The 24,964-nt window shown below is 31.2% G+C and overlaps 1 protein-coding gene across 1 annotated transcript in view; it reads left to right on the forward strand.

The window, feature by feature from the left end:
• Positions 1–1,576: 1,576 nt before the first annotated feature.
• Positions 1,577–24,964, forward strand: part of LOC142230752 (uncharacterized) — a 36,247-nt gene continuing 12,859 nt past the window's right edge. The window contains exon 1 of the mRNA XM_075301379.1: positions 1,577–1,853. Within this exon, the coding sequence (XP_075157494.1) occupies positions 1,578–1,853 (276 nt within the window). The 5' untranslated portion in view covers position 1,577. The remainder of the gene's footprint in view (positions 1,854–24,964) is intronic.

Here is a 24,964-nt window from a genome sequence, read left to right on the forward strand (position 1 = left end):
GAAAAATCAACAAATTCAACCATAGAGGCCAATAAACTTAAACAAACTATTCACTATGTATACACGGGGCAATAAAAACCACACTAAAAGAATCGCATGCCAAGGCGACAAGGACAACAAAATATTTATACTATTTTTAAGAGTGCATGGTGATGGGAGACATGATGTGAGTGAATTTTTGTTTTTGTATATGTTTGTGTCTGTCTCTCTCTGTTTGTATAGAAGATTATGACGTTGCCATACAAAGGGGTCTAGTTTTTGGGGGCATTAAAAATGTCGGCCATTTTCATTGTATTTTGCCTGACCAAATTCGGTACATGCATTTACTAGTATGCGAAACCGGAAATAAGGTTAGTCGCTTTAAATCTCTTTTTTGAAGGACAATGGCATTAGTCCATGTGCATGATGTCATAATACAATAGGAAATAGGTAACTAATAAGAAACACGGGTCATTTGCAGATTTCTACACCATTTACAAAAGTAACGGATTTCTGAACGAGAGTTTTGCATGAGAGTGTTTGAGAGAAATATAAAGGGAGAGAGAGAAATGCCACTTTCTTAACTACAATAACCAGTAGCTAGATTAATGGATGATTATTGTTGCAAATCTCAATGTCTCAAACATCTGGCCACTCTAAGACTTCATTACGAAATAAAAACCTGGTCTCCTTAAAATATCTTCATTGTAAGATACTCCCTTCTCCAATTAGTAATTAAGACAAAAAAAAATTAAATTTAACCAGGTTTATGAGAGGTTTAATATGTAATACCAGTGGAAGGGATTGAGTATTCCACACAGAAAAATACCAATAAATTTTTTTTTAAATTAAATTCTGAATACACTCAAAGAATAAATACTTTCGACAAACGAAATTGCCTTTTAATGTAAAGTATTTTCTTTAAGAGCAACTAGATCCGAATTAACGACAGACGATTACTTGACTTTCTCTAATAAGTTTGCGGTTACGGAAACCAATTTAGATTCAAAAGAAAACTCTGTATGACAAAAATTTCTTTCCTCATAAAAGAAAACACTTCTTTAAAATTAGAAATTAGGTTAAAGGTTAAAGTGGCAGTTTAAGGTTCACTTAGACTATTCAGGCCATTGAAAAATATACAATTAAAATTTAAACTAATTTAATTAATATTTTGATCGAATTAAAACCGTAAAATACTTGGACCCATTAATTTTTTAATTGAAATGATAAATTTTGTAATTTTTGTTGTTAAACGACACTACCATTTCCGTGATAGAAGCAAACTTAAAACTTAATTGGATCAAATAATTTCTTAATTGTAATCAAAAAGTATTTTTTTCTATTCAATCCAAGGAAAATGTTATTTTTCAATGATTATTACAAGAACTTTATCTCTAAGTATCTATTTGCATTTTAAAATTTCTTACCATCTCATTTTATTCAATTCTTTTTTATTACAGTTTTATATACACTTCACTTTACATCGAGCTATTACTTGAAGAAGAAAAACGAAATATCCTGGATTTCTTCCATCCATGGAAAATGCAAAATAAAAATTTATTAAACATCCATATCGTTGACGTGATGTCTCATATATGATGGATGTACGTAACAAACAGAAACGTCTTGGCCCAGCGCCAATAGCTTCATTCGAGAAATCCTTTGAGGATCCTTCACCATTGACTGTAGCAGCTCAAACAGAATTTGCTGAGCTACGCAATAATGCCGGCCTGGATTATAGAGACAACTATGACGACGACGACGAAGAAGAAGAAGCTGTAACCCAAGTGGCTGCTGAGGATAATCATAGAAATGGTGCAGCGTGTGTTCTTGTGGATGGCCATAATGATGATGATGTGTGCGAGAGGAAGAAGGTAAGTCTATTGCCAATACTGTATTATAGTACTTGTAAAAGGATATAAGATTAGGAAATGTGGGTGTTTTTGAATGTGGAGGTGCGGTGGATTTCTAGGAAGGAAATATTTAGTTTAAATTTTTGTTAGTTTAACGAAAACAAAAACTAACTTAAGAAACTTTTATAAAGTTTTTCGTTAGTATAGTATATTGTGTATACTGACAATTTTAAGGATGTAACTTTAATGGAGATTCAACAGGACCTGAGAACATTTCATTCTCCATATGATATTGGGGTATTAGTTTAGATAGAAAGGATGAGTTTAGTATTCAAAGTAAATAATACAATATTGGAATGATCTTTGTATCATGAAGGTTCAAAATGGAAAAAGACATAACAATTATCTAAATAACATAATAAAATGACCCTCAAACCAATGTTAGCTATTAGGGAATTAAAATCAAATCGGAGTTTTGCTGGAAAGAATAGCTACGGATATTTTCAAACTACCATTTATTTTTTATGAGAATAATTTTATTTATCGATTCAACTGTCAAAATTTCAAAATTTGTTAAAACTTAATTTTTATAGAACATTTTGTCAAAATTTTATTTCAATAGAAAATTTTGTCAAAATTTTATTTCTATAGAAAATTTTATCAAAAATTTTATTTCCATAGAAAATTTTGATAGAAAATATAAAAATTTTAATTTTATAGAACATTTTGTCAAAATTTTATTTCTATAGAATGTTTTGTCAAACTTTTATTTCTATAGAAAATTTTGTCAAAATATTATTTCAATAGAAAATCTTGTTAAAATTTCATTTCCATAGAAAATTTTGTCAAAATTTTGTTTCTATAGAAAATTTTGTCAAAATTTTGTTAAAATTTCATTTCTATAGAAAATTTTGTTAGAATTTCATTTCTATAGAAAATTTTGTCAAAATTTTATTTCTATAGAAAATTTTGTCAAAATTTTATTTCTATAGAAAATTTTGTCAAAATTTTATTTTTATCGAAAATTTTGTCAAAATTTTATTTCTATAGAAAATTTTGTCAAAATTTTATTTCTATAGAAAATTTTGTTCCTTTAGAAAATTTTGTTAAAATTTCATTTCTATAGAAAATTTTGTTAAAATTTTATTTCTATAGAACATTTTGTCAAACTTTTATATCTATAGAAAATTTTGTCAAAATTTTATTTCTATAGAAAATTGTGCCAAACTTTTATTTCTATAGAAAATTTTGTCAAAATTTTATTTCTTAGAAAATTTTGTCAAAATTTTATTTCTATAGAAAATTTTGTTAAAATTTCATTTCTATAGAAAATTTTGTCCAAATTTTATTTCTGTAGAAAATTTTGTCAAACTTTTATTTCTATAGAAAATTTTGTCAAAATTTTATTTCTATAAAAAAATTTTGTCAAACCTTTATTTCTATAGAAAATTTTGTCAAAATTTTATTTCTATAGAAAATTTTGTTAAAATTTCATTTCTATAGAAAATCTTTTCTGTAGAAATAAAAATTTTAATTTTGAAGAAAATTTTGTCAAAATCTTATTTCTATAGAAAATTTTGTCAAAATTTTATTTCTATAGAAAATTTTGTTAAAATTTCATTTCTATAGAAAATTTTGTTAAAATTTCATTTATATAGAAAATTTTGTCAAAATTTTATTCCTATAGAAAATTTTGATAGAAAATATTTTCTATAGAAATAAAAATTTTAATTTTATAGAACATTTTGTCAAAATTTTATTTCTATAGAATGTTTTGTCAAAATTTTATTTCTATAGAATGTTTTGTCAAAATTTTATTTCTATAGAAAATTTTGTCAAAATTTTGTTTCTATAGAAAATTTTGTCAAAATTTCATTTCTATAGAAAATTTTGTCAAAATTTTGTTTCTATAGAAAATTTTGTCAAAATTTTATTTCTATAGAAAGTATTGTTAAAATTTCATCTCTATAGAAAATTTTATTAAAATTTCGTTTCTATAAAAAATTTTGTCAAAATTTTATTTCTATAGAAAATTTTTTCAAAATTTTATTTCTATAGAAAATTTTGTCAAAATTTTATTTCTATAGAAAATTTTGTCAAAATTTTATTTTTATAGAAAATTTTGTCAAAATTTTATTTCTACAGAAAATTTTGTGAAAATTTCATTTCTATAGAAAATTTTGTCAAAATTTTATTTCTATAGAAAATTTTGTCAAACTTTTATTTCTATAGAAAATTTTGTCAAAAGTTTATTTCTATAAAAAATTTTGTCAAAATTTTATTTCTATAAAAAATTTCGTTAACATTTTATTTCTGTAGAAAATTTTGTCAAAATTTTGTTTCTATATTAATTTTTGTCAAGATTTTATTTGTATAGAAAATCTTTTCTGTAGAAATAAAAACTTTAATTCTGTAGAAAATTTTGTCAAAAACTTACTTCTATAGAAAATTTCGTCAAAATTTTATTTCTATAGAAAATTGTATTTCTATAGAAAATTTTGTAAACTTTTATTTCTATAGAACATTTTATCAAAATTTTATTTCTATAGGAAATTTTGTTAAATTTTCATTTCTATAGAAAATTTTGTTAAAATTTCATTTCTATAGAAAATTTTGTCCAAATTTGATTTCTATAGAAAATTTTGCAAACTTTTATTTCTATAGAAAATTTTGTCAAAATTTTATTTCTATAGGAAATTTTGTTAAATTTTCATTTCTATAGAAAATTTTGTTAAAATTTCTTTCTATAGAAAATTTTGTTAAAATGTCATTTCTATAGAATATTTCGTCAAAATTTTATTTCTATAGAAAATCGTTTGTGTAGAAATAAAAATTTTAATTCTATAGAAAATTCTGTCAAAATTTCATTTCTATAGAAAATTTTGTAAATAATGTATTTCTGTAGAAATTTTTGTCAAAATTTCATTTTTATAGAAAATTTTGTCAAAATTTTATTTCTTTAGAAAATTTTGTCAAATTTTTATTTCTATAGAAAATTTTGTCAAAATTTTATTTCTATAGAAAATTTTGTCAAAAGTTCATTTCTATAGAAAATTTTGTCAAAATTTTATTGCTATAGAAAATTTTGTCAAAATTTTATTTCTTTAGAAAATTTTGTCAAATTTTTATTTCTATAGAAGATTTCGTCAAAATTTTATTTCTATAGAAGATTTTGTCAAAATTTTATTTCTATAGAAAATTTTGTCAAAAATTTATTTTCATAGAAAATTTTGTCAAAATTTTATTTTTATAGAAATTTTTTTTTAAATTTCTTTACTATAGAAAATTTTGCTAAATTTTATTTCTATAGAAAATTTTGTCAAAATTTTATTTCTATATAAAAATTTGGTTAAAATTTTAATTGTACTGTATTTTCCATCCCTGGTGCATACCCTTCGCGTATCTAAAAGAAATCGTTATTGCTGACCTATAAAGCTTTTGTTTGTATTTCTGACCTAATATAATTAAAACAAAACAACATATAATAATAATAATTACAAACTTCACTACGATTACAAGCGCTGTTAAATAATAAGTGGCAATTTATTTTCCCACCCACCAGCACCGGCTGGTAAGACTTAAACCAATTCACCAAACACACACACGCACTCACGCACACAAAAACAATAGTTTATTGTCAACGTATTTCGTTGAAAAATCATGGCAATACAAATAGTGAACAATAACAATTTGAAACCCAAAGCGGATAAACACAGCCAACCATTCAATGTCCAACCATCCGACCGCTTCCCCAGGATACTGTAAATATGCAGCTACAAATACCATAAGCCCCTCCAAATAGATGATGTCAAATTTTACAATTTGACACTTTAAGTTTATATGTACGCAAACATTTGATAATGGTTCACTTTGCAATTAGAGCACAAATATTTTCACACTTATGCACCACTAAATTCACACAAAACACGCACCCAAACACTGTTAAGGCAATTTACCGAACACGGTTACAGTTTTATTTAGTGTAACACTCACTACCAATATGTGTACATATGTATATATAATCCCTCTCTCTCTCTCTCTCGTATACTCTCGCCTTGCGTATTCAATACGAACATTGATTTGTAATACACATGCATTGAACAAAATAGCATACAACAATAACAATTGTTACAAGTAACACAAAAATATAAGAACAACAAAAATTATATACTCCTTGTAAATAAGATCACAAAAATGTGTTGTTATGTATTAGACAGGATATCCAGCTACAACTAAATATATATACATATATTAATGTGTATATAGATATCTATAAAAATATACTCGTACTCCATCACGTGGCTTTTCAAATTAAAGGCAAAAAAATTTAGTTAACAGCTTTGACTTCATACATACTTCAAGTCTAAAGGAATGAAAAACTACCGCTAAAGACAACAAACTCCCTATAGCAAAAGAGTGACAGAGAGCAAGAGAGGCAAATGGAAGAGAGTGGTTTACAAGGAGGGATGTATCATTGCTAGAGGCACCGCAACATGAACGGTACACAATTTAAAGATATTTGAAATAACAGTAAAGAAGAAGAGGAAGAAAAAAACTATAGAAATAAAATTAACATGTGCGTGCATGTCAACATATCTGTCAAAGTTTTGTCTAAAGTTAAGTAAATAATGGAGAATACAAACAAAGAGAAGACGTGAGAACACAGAGTAGAGTAGACAAAACTCCATAACAATAAAAGGCATACAACAAAATGTTGTGTAAATGTGCGCGTGTAAGAAAAAGATAATATACAGTGTTGTCAACTCTAAAATAATTTGATGTTGAAGTTGATTTTACAGTTTGCAAAGCTAAAGATAATGCTTATATTCAATAGAAGGCTACAAAGATAATTTATGTTAGGGACTTGCGATGCGGCAAAATCAAAATTCTAACTAGAATATTTTACTAATTGCAACATGATGAAAATAAGTTAATGCTTTTCATTTGAAAATTAAAGAATTTTTTTTTATTAATAATAATAATACATTTTTCATTTATTAAAGAAAACTTAATATTTGAAGGAAAATTTTTGTTTGTCAAAACAAATTTTTACGTTTTATATAAATTATAATTCAAAAGGTTTTTATCTATGAGAGACCCAGCAAAAAAAAAAAAGCGTCGCCAAAAAGGAGTGGAAATGTTCTTTTTGGATTCGGAAGTGGTGCAAAATTGGCGCAGAAGCGATGAATTTAACATGGGCTTCTCATAGGACGGATGCCTACCATTTCAACAGTCAATGCACTGAATTTGCCTCACTTCTTATGGTGTGATCTGAATTCAGTGGTATGGATGTGAATTAAGAAATATTGTGATATTTTGACAAATACATAATTTTTATAAGTTTTTATACCCTTCACCACTACTGTGGTACAGGGTATAATAAGTTTGTGCATTTGTATGTAACGCCAAGAAATATTGGCCATAGACCCATCTTTTAGTATACCGATCGGCTTAGAATTAAATTCTGAGTCGATTTAGCGATGTCCGTCTGTCTGTCTGTACGTCCGTCTGTCTGTATATGTAATATTGTGCACAAAGTACAGCTCGCAATTTAAGTCCGATCGTCCTCAAATTTGGCATAGGGCCGTTTCTTGGGACAGAGACAATCGCTATTGGTTTTGGAAAAAATCGGTTCAGATTTAGATATAGCTGTCATATATATTTATCCCCGATTTGGTCATAATTAGCGTGTTTCACAAGCGATTTTCTTGAAATACCGTACATCCAAATATTTTATGAATCTCGAAAATCTTGCAAAATATCAGCCAAATCGGTTCAGATTTAGATATAGCTCCCATATATATCTTTCGTCCGATTTAGACTCATATGACCACAGAGGCCAAAGTTTACTACCGATCTTCGTGAAATTTTGCACAGAGGGTAGAATTGACATTCTACCAATGCTTGGTAAATTTGATTGAAATCGGTTGAAATTTAGATATAGCTCCCATATATATATCTTTCGTCCGATTTGAACTTATATGGCCACAAAAGCCAGAGTTTTGCCGTGATTTGCTTCAAATTTTGCACAAGGGGTACGTTTAATAGTATCGTTAAGTGTGTCAAATTTTGTTAAAATCGGTTCAGATTTAGATATAGCTCACATATATATCTTTCGCCCGATTTGGACTTATATGGTCTGAAAAGCCAGAGTTTTGCCCACATACGACATACTTCAAATTTTGCACAAGCGGTTTTTTTTAACGATACTATTGTATGTGCCAAATATGGTCAAAATCGATTCAGATTTAGATATAGCTCCCACATATATCTTTCGTCCGATTTAAACATATATGACCTCAAAATCTAGGGTTTTGCCGAGATTTGCTTCAAATTTCGCACAAGGAATACGTTTAGTAGTATCGTTAATTGTGCCAAATTTGGTTGAAATCGGTTCAGATTTAGATATGACTCCCATATATATCTTCCGTCCTCATATGACCAGGGGGCCAAAGTTATACTCCCATTTACGTGAAATTTCGCATAGATAGCAAAAAATCGGTTCAGATTATATAAGGCTCCCATATATACGTACACCAGAGTTGGGGAAATATGGTAGACTGTTACACATTTTCGACCCATTTTCAATGGAAGTTTCCTCCAATTAACTGGATAGCGTTAGCCGATCTAAATTTTAATTCTCGAGATTTTGTAGAAGTAAAAAATTGTCTCCTTTATATAGCTTCCAGCAAATGTGAAGTAGTTGAGATGGTAACACAAATTTTGGCCTACATAGGGGTGAAGGGTATAATATAGTCGGCCCGCCCGACTTTAGACTTTACTTACATGTTAATATATTCTAAAGCTTATCTGGAACGTTTGACCTCAAATATATTCAATAAGTCGCAATTTTTCCATCATTTTTTCGACAAAATTTAAATGATTTCTACCATTTTATTAATCTTTACCCTGTTGTTAACCTATTTGTAACCAAAAAATTTAAAATTACCCATGTGAAAATATGAAAATAGCGACTTATAAAAAATATACTCAAATGAACTTCCTGTGCAGTTAAAATAAAGAACATCTTTGGGAGAACCATTTTGGAAGTGATTTTTGAAGTTGTGCACTGAAAAAAACAGTGAAACCACCAGTAAAGAAAATTTTACTTAATTTTTGCAAAAATAAATTAATATATTAGAAACGCAGATGTCACACCGATTTCATAAAAATAAGTAAATAATTTTCGACAAATTCAAGAAAATTTATTCAACATAATTAATTAATTAATTTTTAATTATTAATTTTAATTTTTTTTCACTTGTTAAAAAATTTCCATGTTTGAAGGAAGCCACTGGAGTTCAAAATTGCAAAAATGTCTTTAGTACCATACGAAGTTCATGGTAGGCTCATTTTTTGTTTTAATTGAAAATTTTAAGAATTTAAGAAAATATTTTGGGGGAGACACGAATTTACTTAATCTTTATACTTCATTTGTGTATAATTTTTTCCTCTGTTGTAGTTAATTTAACTAACGTATGTAAAAAATTATTAAAGTCATGAAGACTTTCTTAAAACGTAATAATTCCATGAACCAAAATAGAATTAAATCGGCTTTAGTGAAATATAGGGTTCGCTTTTTTTTGAGTGTAGGAGAACTTCCAAATTTGCTGGGGAGCTATATCGAAATATAGTCAATATTGGATCTATTCTTTATATATCAACAAAGCGTTAATAACGCGTTGAATTGGCATCACTGAAAATGTGTTTTTCATGCTTATTACAGTTACTGATAAAGAGAGCAAGACTGAGAAAGAGAGAGAGCTTTATTCTACATACACATATACACTAGCATATATTTTGTCATAGCTTTGAAGCTTTACATAAACAGCTGTTTGAAGCTTTGCTCTGTTAAAAAGGCTCTTCAGCATTTTCTTTCAATTGAAACCCCTAAAAGTATACTAACAAAAAAAACTTTTAAACTCTTTTTGCATTGTAGGGGGTTAGAAGCTTTAATGAAAATTTTTCTACATTTAGTTTATAGTGGAGCTCACGCGTGATGATAACGTGAAATTCGTGTAATGCCATCGATGGTTTAAGGCGAAAGAAAAAAAAGAGAGCAGCAAAAATATTGTAGCATACTTGTATGGGCTGCAAAGTGAAAAATTCAGAATTTATGAATTATCTAAAGAAAAATATGTGAAATTGTGTAAAGAATATCTATAAAGAAAAATGTAATATCAAAAAAAGCAATAAATTGTCAAAGAAATACAAATAACTTAGGAAAAATTGAAATTATTGAAATACCTAGAAGAGCCTATTTTAAGGCTGGAGTGATAAAAGGTAATAGTAGAAATTAAAAAAAAAAACTCTCAAATATAGAAAAATATTAAATATTTTCAATGTAACCAAAATATGTATGCAATTAGAAAAATTCAAAAGTATTATTTTCGCAAACAAAATTTAAGGAAAATTTAAACCCTTTGGAGGAAACTACAGAAAAAACAAGGGCATTAACATTAACCACAGATTAATGAATGGCATAGGATAAAGATTAAAACATAAAGAAAGTGGAGAATCATGTTCCACCTATACATACGTGGCTATTGTTAGAATACGTATATGAAAGAGAAGTTATGTACATGTGCCACAAAAGTTCTATGAATGTTTATAAGTAGTAAACCAAAAGTAAAAAAGGATACCAAGGATTTCCATCAATTTGCCCTAAATATAAGTAAGAACAAATTTTAGCAGACTTTATGGCAACACAGTTTATACATTGAGTGTGGTAAATACCAAAAACAAAAAAAAAATACTTAGATATCCATAGAAATGAAACAAGTTCAGAAGTCATTTCGGCAGTCACATGTATAAGAAAGAAAAAAAGAACAAATTTCATTAAATTGGGACACTCCAAGCGAAACGAACAAATATTCTGACAAAAATTGATTAAAGTGGGACATAGGTGTCAAAAGTGAAGGGAACACCTCCCTATATCCTTTATAGGTATTTCAAATTGCTTCCAATTTAATTTTTGACAAATGAAAAGGGGTCTTAATGATATAAGAAAAAGGGTTGTTATATGATAATAATATGCAACGAAAACTACGGGCTCATTAAAAAATCTATCATTTGATAGATATATAGTGAATGGAATAAATTGTAATAAGAAAAGAAAAACATTTATTAACAATTGGAATTCCTTAAAATCTGGAATTTTTATACATTTTATTTAAATTAATTTTTTTTTTATTTGCAACAAATTTTATTTTTATAAATAATTATTCTTTCGGGTCTATCACACCCCCTCCTGTATTACACTTTCCAATGAAAAACATCTGTAATTAAAAATTACTTAAAAAATTGCCACATACTTTTGGGCGCACCTTTCAAAGGCTAAAATGACAAGCAACAAAATAGTGTCAATAAACTTGGCAAATGTTGTTGCCCACATTTGGCATCATCATGTGCTGTTCAACTAACACAGCAATACCTTAGAATCTCAATTTTTGCTCATTTAAGTATTCTACAAAATCTAGCACACTCTTCAATGAAAACGGTGACATCAATTGGAAATGAAAAGGAAGAATACACATATACATCATTCAAATACAAAAACAATATAAACCGAAATGAATGAACTTTTTCAAATTAAGCACAACACTCTGTTCTTTTTTTTGTAAATATCAACAAAATGTGTAGCATAGTTTTTGGCACAAATGTTATAACGACCTAAATTAGATTTACAAAAGGCTGTTTTATTGTTGTACACAGAAATTATGCCATATCTAGTTATTTGTTTCGGCAAAACCAACTGAACTAAATTGCTTGTCATGCAAATTGATTAGGAAAAGAAGATAAGATTATTTTGTTTACAAAAGTATGTGACATACTTTTGGGCAAAAACATTTAAAATAAAATGTAATTTTCGGGGGACCAGCTTATATAGTCATTTGAAATGTAGGAAAGTAAAACTGCTGAATTCATGCTTTACATTAATAAAATTAATTTTTTGGGAAAAGCCTCAGTATAATAAGAAGCAAAATTCGGGCAAAACTCATTTGCACACCCCATATTTACGGTTTTCTATAGAAAAATTATTGAAAAAAGTTTAAAATTCCCATTAAGTAAAAGCAGGAAAATATAGCCATGTCTTGATGTAGTTTATACCAGTTTCAGCAAGAATACCAATCCGCAAGTAGTAGGTAAATTGGAATCTAATTTAAGATTTATCACAGTTCGTAGCATTCGATTGTTGCTAGAGATGATAGCAAACCGGAAATTAAAGGTCACAACCACTGATATATTCAGAATTTCTTTCGGATTTAATGAATAATTGTATTTGAACATGCTCGAAAGGGTCTGTTTAAATAATGCGACTCCAGAATTCAAATCCCATATTGCGTTATATGAGGGCTTTATAAGATTTAAATTTTTCTCCAAAGTCTAGAGGAAACAAGTAAGGAAAGTCTAAATTCGGGCGGGGCCGACTATATTATACCCTGCACCACTTGGTAGATCCACATTTTTGATACCATATCAAATAAGTCAAATGTGCCATATACATAGGTTAGGTTAGGTTAGGTGGCAGCCCGATGTATCAGGCTCACTTAGACTATTCAGTCCATTGTGATACCACATTGGTGAACTTCTCTCTTATCACTGAGTGCTGCCCGATTCCATGTTAAGCTCAATGACAAGGGACCTCCTTTTTATAGCCGAGTCCGAACGGCGTTCCACATTGCAGTGAAACCACTTAGAGAAGCTTTGAAACCCTCAGAAATGTCACCAGCATTACTGAGGTGGGATAATCCACCGCTGAAAAACTTTTTGGTGTTCGGTCGAAGCAGGAATCGAACCCACGACCTTGTGTATGCAAGGCGGGCATGCTAACCATTGCACCACGGTGGCTCCCTTGCCATATACATACATTTAAATCTGACTCGATCTGGATAAAATTTGTTAAATTTCTACAAAATCTGTAGACTTAAAAATTAAGTCGGCTAATGCCTTGGAGTGGAAAACAATGTTAGTATAAACAAGTAAGGAAAGGAAAGGCCAACTATATTATACCCTGCACCCTTAGGTTAGGTGGCAGCCCGATGTATCAGGCTCACTTAGACTATTCAGTCCATTGTGATACCGTCGATATGTGCTGCCCGATTCCATGTTAATGACAAGGGACCTCCTTTTTATAGCCGAATCCGAACGGCGTTCCACATTGCAGTGAAACCACTTAGAGAAGTTTTGAAACCCTGAGAAATGTCACCAGCATCCACCGCTGAAAAATTTTTTGGTGTTCGGTCGAAGCAGGAATCGAACCCACGACCTTGTGTATGCAAGGCGGGTAGACTCACATTTTCGATACAATATCAAATCCGTCAATTGTGTTGGGTGCTATATATAAAGGTTTATGTTCCCATATACTGGAAAAAAATTGTTATACTGCTACAAAATCTATAGACTTCATTTTAAGTCGGCTAATGCCCTGGGTTGGAACACAGTGTGGCGAAGGGTATAATATGGGAAAAATTTAAATCTTAACCAATTTTGAGGCAACTTCGCAAAAGTGTGATTTATAAGTCGATAGATACATATTAGAAGCAAAAGAAAATTGGAGCCAATTTTACATGTTTTCGATTTAGCAGTGGCGATTTTTCAAGGAAAATTTGGGTATTTTGGCTCTTTTCGCCCAAATCGGAAAAACTCAATCTAAATCTAAACCGATTTCAACCAAAGTTGACATGCATATGTTAGTAACTATGCCAATTCCACTCCCTGTGAAAAATTTCACGTAAATCAGAGTACAACTTGGGACTCTGTGGTCATATTATAGTAAATCGGACGAAAGATATATATGGGAGCTACATCTAAATCTGAACCGATTTCAATCAAATTTATTACATCTGACTATAGTACTAATTGTTATTCTACCCAGCAAAAAAATTTGGAAGTTCTTCCAAAGGCACAACTCTAAAAGCACTTCCAGAAGATGCACTCCCAATGATGTTCTTTATTTTAACTACCCAGGAAGTTCTTTTAATTCAATTTTTTATAACTTCATTTGTTCATACTTTTAATGAGTAATTTCAACTTTTTTTCTTTCAAATAGATTAAAAACAGAGTAAGAATTCATAAAATGGTACAAATAAATTAAATTTTGTCGAAAAAAATGCTAAATCCAATCTGAAAAAATTGTGATCTTTTGAACATATTTGAGGTCAAACGTTTCCGACAAGCGTTAAAATTCATTAAAAATTATAAAACATTATAAAAATTGCTTATTTGCCAAAATATCACAGAAGTTTTTAATTTACATCCAAAACATTGAATTCGGATCACACCTAAAGAAGTGATGCAAATTCAGTGCAACGGCTGTTGGAATGGATGACTTCCATCCATGTTAAATTCATCGCTTATGCGTCAATTTTTCACCGGATCCAAAAAGAACATTTTCATTACTTTTTTGGCGACGCTTTTTTTGCTGGATTGTGCATAATTTCAACCAAATTGGGGTAAAAATCTGGATTCTGGGGCCATAAAAGTTCATATCGGGCAAAAAGAACATTTTCATTACTTTTTTGGCGACGCTTTTTTTGCTGGGTTGTGCATAATTTCAACCAAATTGGGGTAAAAATCTGGATTCTGGGGCCATAAAAGTTCATATCGGAGCTATATCTAAATCTGAACCGATTTCAATAAAATTTGGCATAGTTGACTATAGTACTAATTGTTCTCCTTGTGCAAAATTTCAAGCATATTAGGCTAAAACTATGGCTTCTCCGGCCATATAAGTGCATATCGGGCGAAAGATATATATATGGGAGCTACATCTAAATCTGAACCGATTTCAATCAAATTTAGCACTCTTGACTGCACTACTAATTGTTCTCCTTGTGCAAAATTTCAACCAAATTGGGGCAAAATTATGGCTTCTGGGGCCATAAGAGTTCATATCGGGCGAATGATATATATGGAAGCTATATCTAAATCTGAACCGATTTCAATAAAATTTGGCATAGTTGACTATAGTACTAATTGTTCTCCTTGTGCAAAATTTCCAACAAATTAGGATAAAACTCTGGCTTCTGGGCCCAGATAAGTGCATATCGGGCGAAAGATATATATGAGAGCTATATCTAATTTGGAACCGATTTATTCCAAAATCAATAGGGTTCTATTCTGACCCAAAACAGTAACTTCTACCAAATTTGAAGTCGATTGGACTAAAACTGCGACCTAGACTTTGATCCCCAAAAATGTGTTCACAGACAGACGGACATGGCTAGATCGACTAAGGAACTCACCCTGAGCATTATTGCCAAAGACACCATGTGCCTATCTCGTCTCTTTCTGGGTGTTGCAAACATATGCACTAACTTATAATACCCTGTTCCACAGCGTGGCGAAGGTATAAAAATGTGAATATCCTCGCAATTAAGAGTTGTGCGGCATTTCTGGCAAAGATTTTGATCATTAATTTCAAAAAAATTTTTAATGGAAAGTTTATTATTTTATATTTTTTATTATATTATTTCTATTTATTTATTATTTATTCTTAATATTTTGTATATTGCCTGTCCAAAAATTTAGGTTGCATAATCTTTCATATTAGTTCAATATTTTTTGTCAGTGTCTATAGAAAAATCAATTTTCTCCATCATGAAGAAAAACAAAAACTCATTTACATTTTAGGGAAAATTAAACCAAATAGCATCATTTTGCGCAAGTACTTTGTCTTCTAATTAAGGGCTGAAGTGTATTTGCAGGGTAAATATTCAATAAATACGGCCATGGATCAAAACAATTTGATACCACAAAATAAAAAACAATACCCGAACGAAGTAACAACAAAAACAGCCCTTACAGAGAACAAGTTAAATGTTGTTGTTTTTGTTTCGATTTTGTTTGTTTAATAACAATCAAAAAATAATTAATTCAACAGAAAGCATAAAATAAAAGTCAACATCGTAAAAATTTGGAATTTATGAACGAAAATAGAATGAAGGACAGAAAAAAAGGAATACAAAAAAACAATATGACTGAAAAAATATATTTCTACAATAGAATAATTAAAGCTTGGAAAGACTAACAAATATTTCTCCCCACAAAAAACGGAAAGGAAGTGTGGCATATGGGGTATTATTATTTTTTGGTTTCATTAAGATTTGAAACGTTAGTGTCTCCAATAGAAAATGTTGAATAATTTAAGGATATTAATAAAATATAAAACAAAAAAAAAAAATAAATGGAAAACAACAACATCAATTTTTTATATTTTTTGGGGAGTAACTTCATTTTATTTTTGAGGCCCCTTTGCATTATGAAAATAAACCCCAATTTTCTTTTTGGGATTGTGCTTCGTGTTTAAGAGGCGCCTAGTTTCGCATTCTGGGATTCGACAATAATGCCAACTATAGACACTTTTGTATTTAAATAGTTTTGTGTAGCATCAGATTTGTATTATGAGTGGGAGGCCTTCGGCCGGAGTTTAAGACTTTCTTCTTTGGACAGAGCCAAAATTTAATGCCATGGGCTGGAACATAATGTTAGAAAAAAAAACAAGTAAAGAAAGTCTAAAGTCGGGCGGGGCCGACTATATTATACCCTGCACCACTTTGTAAATCCACATTTTCGATACTATATCAAATCCATCAAATGTGTTGGGTGCTATATATAAAGGTTTTTGTTCCAAATACATACATTTAAATCTGACTCCATATTAACAAAATTTATAATCTATAGACTTAAAATTAAAATAAGTCGGCTAATGCCCTGGGATGGTACACTATGTTAGTAAACAAAATATGGGAAACATTTTGAGGCAACTTCGCAAAAGTGTATTTATTATTTATCGGTCGATGGATATGTATTAGAAATACAGGAAAATCTGAGTCACAAGTTTTCAACTTAGCAGTGGCGATTTTTTAGGGAAAATGTGGGTATTTTGGTCATTTTTGTCCAAATCAGAAAAACATATATATGTAAACTATATAGAAATCTGAACCGATTTCAACCAAATGTGACATGCATACTTAGTATTTTATGTAAATATACTCCCTGTGCAAACACCTTTGACCTCTGTGGTCATATGACGGAAAATAGGGCGAAAGATATATATGGGAGCTATATCTCAATCTGCACCGATTTCAATAAAATTTAGCACACTTGACTACACTACTCATTGTACTCCTAGTGCATAATTTCAACCAAATTGCTCTAAAACTCTGGCTTCTGGGTCCATATAAGTCCATATCGGGCGAAAAATATATATGGAAGCTATATCTAAATCTGAACCGATTTCAATCAAATTTGGCACACTGACCATACTACCAATTGTACTCCTTGTGCAAAATTTCAAGCTAATCGGGACAAAACTCTGGCTTCTGGGTCCATATAAGTGCATATCGGGCAAAAGATATATATGGGAGCTATATCTAAATCTGAATCGATTTCAACCAAATTTGGCACGCATAGCTACAATGCTAAATCTACTCCTTGTGCAAAATTTCAACCAAATTGGGCCAAAACTCTTGCTTTTAGGACCATATTAGTCCATATCGGGCGAAAGATATATATGGGGGCTATATCTAATCTGAACCGATTTCAATCAAATTTGGCACACCTGACTATAGTACTTATTGTTCTCCTGGTGCACAATTTCAAGCAAATTAGGGTAAAACTCTGGCTTCTGGGGCCATATAAGTCCATATCGGGCGAAAGATATATATGAGAGCTATATCTCAATCTGAACCGATTTCAATCAAATTTGGCACACCTGACTATAGGGCCAAGTTTTATGTTTGTGCAAAATGTCAAGCAAATCAGGCTGGAACTCTGGCTTCTGGGTCCATATAAGTGCATATCGGACGAAAGATATATATGGGAGCTATATCTAAATCTGAACCGATTTCTTCCAAAATCCATAGGGTTCTATTCTGACCCAAATTAGGAACATGTGCCAAATTTGAAGGCGATTGGACTTAAATTGCGACCTAGACTTTGATCACAAAAATGTGTTCACAGACAGACGGACGGACGGACGGACAGACGGACATGGTTATATCGACTCAGGGACCCACCCTGAGCATTATTGCCAAAGACATCATGTGTCTATCTCGCCTCCTTCTGGGTGTTACAAACATATGCACTAACTTATAATACCCTGTTCCACAGCGTGGCGCAGGGTATAAAAATACGGGAAACATTTTAATCTGATTAAATTTTGAGGCAACTTCGCAAAAGTGTATTTATGATTTATAGGTCGATGGATATGTATTAGAAATAAAGGAAAATCTGAGTCACAAGTTTTCTACTTAGCAGTGGCGATTTTTTAGGGAAAATGGGGGTATTTTGGCCATATTTGCCCAAATCGGAAAAACATATATATGGAAGCTATATCGAAATCTGGACCGATTTCAACCAAATGTGACATGCATACTTAGTATTTTAATTATACTCCCTGTGCAAAATTTCACGTAAATCGGACTACAAGTTTGACCTCGACTTAGCAGTGGCGATTTTTAAGGGAAAATGTGGGTATTTTGGCCATTTTTGCCCAAATCGGAAAAACATATATATGGAAACTATATAGAAATCTGAACCGATTTCAACCAAATTTGACATGCATACTTAGTATTTTAAGTATACTCCCTGTGCAAAATTTCACGTAAATCGGACCATAACTTTGACCTCTGTGGTCATATGACGGAAAATAGGGCGAAAGATATATATGGGAGCTACATCTAAATCTGAACCGATTTCAATAAAATTTAGCCCACTTAACTACACTACTCATTGTACTCCTAGTGCAAAATTTCAACCAAATTGGTCTAAAACTCTGGTTTCTAGGGCCGTATAAGTCCATATCGGGCGAAAGATATATATGGGGGCTATATCTAAATCTGAACCGATTTCAATCAAATTTGGCACACCTGACTATAGTACTTATTGTTCTCCTGGTGCAAAATTTCAAGCAATTTACGGTAAAACTCTGGCTTCTGGGGCCATATAAGTCCATATCGGGCGAAAGATATATATGGGGGTTATATCTAAATCTGAATCGATTTCAATCAAATTTTGCATACTTGACTATACGACCAAGTTTTATGTTTGTGCAAAATTTCAAGCAAATCAGGGTAAAACTCTGGCTTCTGGGGCCATATAAGTCCATATCGGGCGAAAGATATATATGGGAGCTATATCTAAATCTGAACCGATTTCTTCCAAAATCAATAGGGTTCTATTCTGACCCAAAACAGAAACTTCTACCAAATTTGAAGGCGATTGGACTTAAAATGCGACCTAGACTTTGATCACAAAAATGGACGGACATGGCTAGATCGACTCAGGGACCCACCCTGAACATTATTGCCAAAGACACCCTGTGTCTATCTTGTCTCCTTCTGGGTGTTGCAAACACATCCACTAACTTATAATACCCTGTTCCACAGTGTGGCGCAGGGTATAAAAATGTTTTTCTTTACTTTAAGGAAATTTGCTTTACTTCAAAGACATGCGATCGTGTCCTAAATTTAAAGAAAAAATATTTAAAATTTATTTATTTTAAACAAATTTGTCCTTGCATAATCTTTCATATTGGGTCAATATTTATTCAGTGTATAATATGCCAATTTTCGGTAGTAATAAGAGTCACAGTTTTATTAAATTTCTTAAGATCGCTTATTAAGAATTAAAACCGGAAGGTCGTTTTATGCAATCAAAAAAAGTTTACTTGGATCCTAAGATTTTGACCTTCTCTTAAGGATTTTGGTATTGATTCCACACCCAGAGAAGGAATATGATGTTTTAAGAGCAAAATGTTATTTTTGGGTGGTGACCAAGTAGCATGGTTTTCGCAACCATATTATTTTCTCGGAAATCATGTATCTGATTTCGGCAAGCAGGTTATATTTGACGATAAAATAACATTTTAGTGACAAACATGTTACATACAAAAATAACATTTTGCTCTTGAAACAGGTTTGAGGTGATCATATTCCTTCTCTACGTGCAGGCCAAAGATGCGGCTTCTTTAAATAAGGATGTTTTCTAGTGACCTATCTGGCCTTCAATCTAGGTCAATAAAATTAAAATTACGATGCACATCTCATTTATCGAATTTTCATTTTTTTTTTCGCGGTATGTTAATAAAGCTATTCACATACAAACAAATGCCAGTTTAAAATCCAAATTATAGCCAATACCTCAAAGAAAAAATGTTTTCTTATTTCCAAGAAAACTTTAAACCAAAGATGCTAAATTCTCAAAATAAGTCTTAGTTTATATTTGAAACTTTTTTTTATTAAAGATCTAAAGATTCAATATTTGAGTTAATTTAAGGACGATTTCTTTAAATCAAAAATGTGTTTGTTTTCCTTAGTTCAAAGGCATGCGGCTGAAAAAAAATTTTGAAGTAAAGATTATACACTTTGTTTTAATTAAAATGTCATTATTTTAAAGAAATTTTTACTTAATATTTTGTAAATTGCGCATCCTAAAATTTAGGTTGCATAATCTTCAATATCACGTAAAATTTTTATACCCTTCACCACTACTGTGGTACAGGGTATAATAAGTTTGTGCATTTGTATGTAACGCCAAGAAGGAAAAGTCTGAGACCCATCGTTTAGTATACCGATCGTCTTAGAATTAAATTCTGAGTCGATTTAGCGATGGCCGTCTGTCTGTCTGTCCGTCTGTCTGTCTGTCTGTCCGTCTGTCTGTCTGTTGGTGTATTTTTGTGTGCAAAGTACAGCTCGCAGTTTTAGTCCGATTGTTCTAAAATTTGGTATAGGGTCCTGTTTCGGCTCAAAGACGATCCCTATTGATTTTGGAAAAAATCGGTTCAGATTTAGATATAGCTGCCATATATATTTTTCACCGATCTGGTCATAATTGGCGTGTATATCAACCGATCTTCCTCAAATTCCGTACATCCGAATATTTAATGAGTCTCGAAAAACTTGCAAAATATCAGCCAAATCGGTTCAGATTTAGATATAGCTCCCATATATAGCTTTCGCCTGATTTACACTCATTTGCCCACAGAGGCCAATTTTTCGCTCCGATTTAGTTGAAATTTTGCACAGGGAGTAGAATTAGCATTATAGCTATGCATGTCAAATTTGGTTGAAATCGGTTCAGATGTAGATATAGCTCCCATATATAGCTTTCGCCCGATTTACACTCAAATGACCACAGAGGCCAATTTTTTGCTCCGATTTAGTTGAAATTTTGCACAGGGAGTAGAATTAGCATTGTCGCTACGGTTCAGATTTAGATATAGCTCCCATATATAGCTTTCGCCCGATTTACATTCATTTGCCCACAGAGGCCAATTTTTTGCTCCGATTTAGTTGAAATTTTGTATAGGGAGTAGAATTAGCATTGTAACAATGCGTGCCAAATTTGGTTGAAATCGGTTCAGATTTGGATATATCTCCCATATATAGCTTTCGCCCGAGGTACACTCTAATGACCACAGAGGCCGATTTTTAACTCCGATTTAGTTGAAATTTTGCACAGGGAGTAGAATTAGCATTGTAGCTATGCGTGCCAAATTTGGTTGACATCGGTTCAGATTTAGATATAGCTCCCATATATATGTTTTTCTGATTTCAATAAAATTGGTCAAAATACCAACATTTTCCGTGTTAAATCGCATCTGCTTAGTCGAAAAGTTGTAAAAATGACTCTAATTTTCCTAAACTTCTAACACATATATATCGAGCGATAAATCATAAATAAACTTTTGAGAAGTTTCCTTAAAATTGCTTCAGATTTAAATGTTTCCCATATTTTTTTACTAAAATTGTGTTTCACCCTAGTGCATTAGCCAACTTAAATTTTGAGTCTATAGATTTTGTAAAATTCTATCAAATTCTGTCCAAATCGAGTGATATTACAATGTATGTATTTGGGACAAACCTTAAAATATACCCCCCAACACATTTGACGGATGTGATATGGTATCGAAAATTTAGATCTACAAAGTGGTGCAGGGTATAATATAGTCGGCCCAGCCCGACTTTAGACTTTCCTTACTTGTTTTTTATTTCAAATTGTGTCTGTGAACTTCATATAGCGCTAAAGACATTTCAACAATTTTTAACTAAAATCAAAATATTAATTTTTTCTGAAACTTTTCTATAAAAAAAATGTATTATTTTTAATAGTTCTCTTTATTCTGACAAAAACTTTGTAACTTTGTATTATGTTGCACCTACCAACCAATTTTATTTTTTAAAATTTTCAGAGTTAAAAAAATTAACCAAGGCGTAGTTAAATTAACAATTTTAATGGTTAAAAAATCAACCATGGTATAGGTAAATTAACAATTTTCATTGTTAAAAAAATCAACCATGGTATAGTTAAATTAACCATTTTTATTGTTAAATTCGCGTCAACTAGACAATGTTTAAATTAACCTTATATAACGTAGACGCCAAATCATATTTATTTATGGTTAAATTAACCTTATATAAGGTTAATTTTTTTCTCTGTGTTTCCTTACTTGTTTTTTATTCCAAATTGTGTCTGTGTTGAACTTCATATAGCGCTAAAGACATTTCAAAAATTTTTAACTAAAATCAAAATATTAATTTTTTCTGAAACTTTTCTATGAAAAAAATGTATTATTTTTAATAATTCTCTTTATTCTGACAAAAACTTTGTAACTTTGTAAAGGGTGATTTGTTAAGAGCTTGATAACTTTTTTTTAAAAAAAAACGCATAAAATTTGCAAAATCTCATCGGTTCTTTATTTGAAACGTTAGATTGGTCCATGACATTTACTTTTTGAAGATAATTTCATTTAAATGTTGACCGCGGCTGCGTCTTAGGTGGTCCATTCGGAAAGTCCAATTTTGGGCAACTTTTTCGAGCATTTCGGCCGGAATAGCCCGAATTTCTTCGGAAATGTTGTCTTCCAAAGCTGGAATAGTTGCTGGCTTATTTCTGTAGACTTTAGACTTGACGTAGCCCCACAAAAAATAGTCTAAAGGCGTCAAATCGCATGATCTTGGTGGCCAACTTACCGGTCCATTTCTTGAGATGAATTGTTCTCCGAAGTTTTCCCTCAAAATGGCCATAGAATCGCGAGCTGTGTGGCATGTAGCGCCATCTTGTTGAAACCACATGTCAACCAAGTTCAGTTCTTCCATTTTTGGCAACAAAAAGTTTGTTAGCATCGAACGATAGCGATCGCCATTCACCGTAACGTTGCGTCCAACAGCATCTTTGAAAAAATACGGTCCAATGATTCCACCAGCGTACAAACCACACCAAACAGTGCATTTTTCGGGATGCATGGGCAGTTCTTGAACGGCTTCTGGTTGCTCTTCACTCCAAATGCGGCAATTTTGCTTATTTACGTAGCCATTCAACCAGAAATGAGCCTCATCGCTGAACAAAATTTGTCGATAAAAAAGCCGATTTTCTGCCACTGATTTTGGTAATAAAATTCAATGATTTGCAAGCGTTGCTCGTTAGTAAGTCTATTCATGATGAAATGTCAAAGCATACTGAGCATCTTTCTCTTTGACACCATGTCTGAAATCCCACGTGATCTGTCAAATACTAATGCATGAAAATCCTAACCTCAAAAGAATCACCCTTTATTATGTTGCACCTACTATAGTATTTTAGTTAGCATTTTCTAAAATAAACCTACGTTTTCCTCTATGGTGAGTTCACTTTTTCCGAGTATATGAGTTTCATTTGCTCTCAATAAAACTTAATTAAGGTCAAAGAGAACTTTGGTTGAAATTTGAGTTTTTGTAAAATATCTCAGGAGCACATCTGACTGTGTATTTGGCTTTTGTAACAACTCCATTATTTGTAAATACCACATACATAGTATATGGTAATGTATGAAAATATGCTGCGACTTATAATAAAGCTAAAACAAAATGTTTTTACAATTTTTCATCGCAGCGTGAAAATATTGACATTGTAGTGGGTACATACATAAGTACACCACATATACAGACCAAAAAAACATTTCTACATATTTACATGGAATTTATACAAAAAAAAAAAGTTTAGAAGACATTTTTAGTCTTGCTGGTGATTTTGTTTGCAAATGTTGCCATTGTTTTTGCATAAGAGCTATGTTGTTTTTGATGGTGCCTCCGAGCATATTAAAGTTAAGAATTCAAGCACTCAACAAAGTTATTTCGTTTGCAGTCGCTATTGAAGTACTCGTTGTTTTTGGTATACTCCTTCAACTTCAAGGTTTGTTTTCCTTTGCCATTCAAGAACACACACAGCTCAGAACAGTCAAAGTTTTACAATACTTATGGGTCATGTTTTTATTGTATTTTTGTTTTTTTTCTTGCTTCTTCTAATGCTGTTGTTTTTGTTTTTTTTTGTTGCTGAAGTAGAAGTAATAAACAAACAAAACAAAAAAATACAACAACAATATGAACAAGAGAAGGATATTAACCTCATACCATGAAATGAGTATGTATGTTGCTTGGACTGTTAATACACTCTTGCTAGCTCTCACTCACTCTCTATCACCCAAAAAAGTCTCTCTCACACTTATGTATGGTGGAGTATTAAAGTCTCTTACGGCATCTATCATTCATAACGTGTCAGGAGTATTTGTTTTTTTATCACTAGTATTTGTTTCTTACAAACTGCTATTAGTATAAATGAAAAAAAAAACAAACATATGAGGTCGACTGTGTTATGGCGGCCAACTGGTATTTGGGCTGTAACATGTAGTGTATATTCATGAGAATAGGCAAATGTTAGAATAATATGTCCCACCCAATTGCTAATTACTGTTAATATTTCAGCTTGGCAATAGTTGGCAACGCTATGGTGATCAAGTATAGATCATTTAGTGTAGATATTCAACTAATGCACTTTCTCAGAAGTATGTCTCCCTGTAATATATTTCTAAACATTTCAGAGAGATTTATTCCAGTAACAGGTTGGCTGATAAGTCCCCGGTCTAACAAATAAAAACACATTTTTTTTGTCAAAATTCGTTTTTATTATTCAACATAGTTCCCTTCAAAAGCGATACAACGATTATAACGACCTTCCAATTTTTGATACCATTTTGGTAGTACTCCTTCGGTTTTGCCTCAAAACAGGCCTCAGTTTCGCCGATCACCTCTTCATTGCAACCAATTTTTTCCCTGCGAGCATCCTTTTGAGATCTGAGAACACGAAAAAGT

The sequence above is a fragment of the Haematobia irritans genome, chromosome 3 (assembly GCF_050003625.1).
Source record: "Haematobia irritans isolate KBUSLIRL chromosome 3, ASM5000362v1, whole genome shotgun sequence".
Lineage (NCBI taxonomy): Eukaryota > Metazoa > Arthropoda > Insecta > Diptera > Muscidae > Haematobia > Haematobia irritans.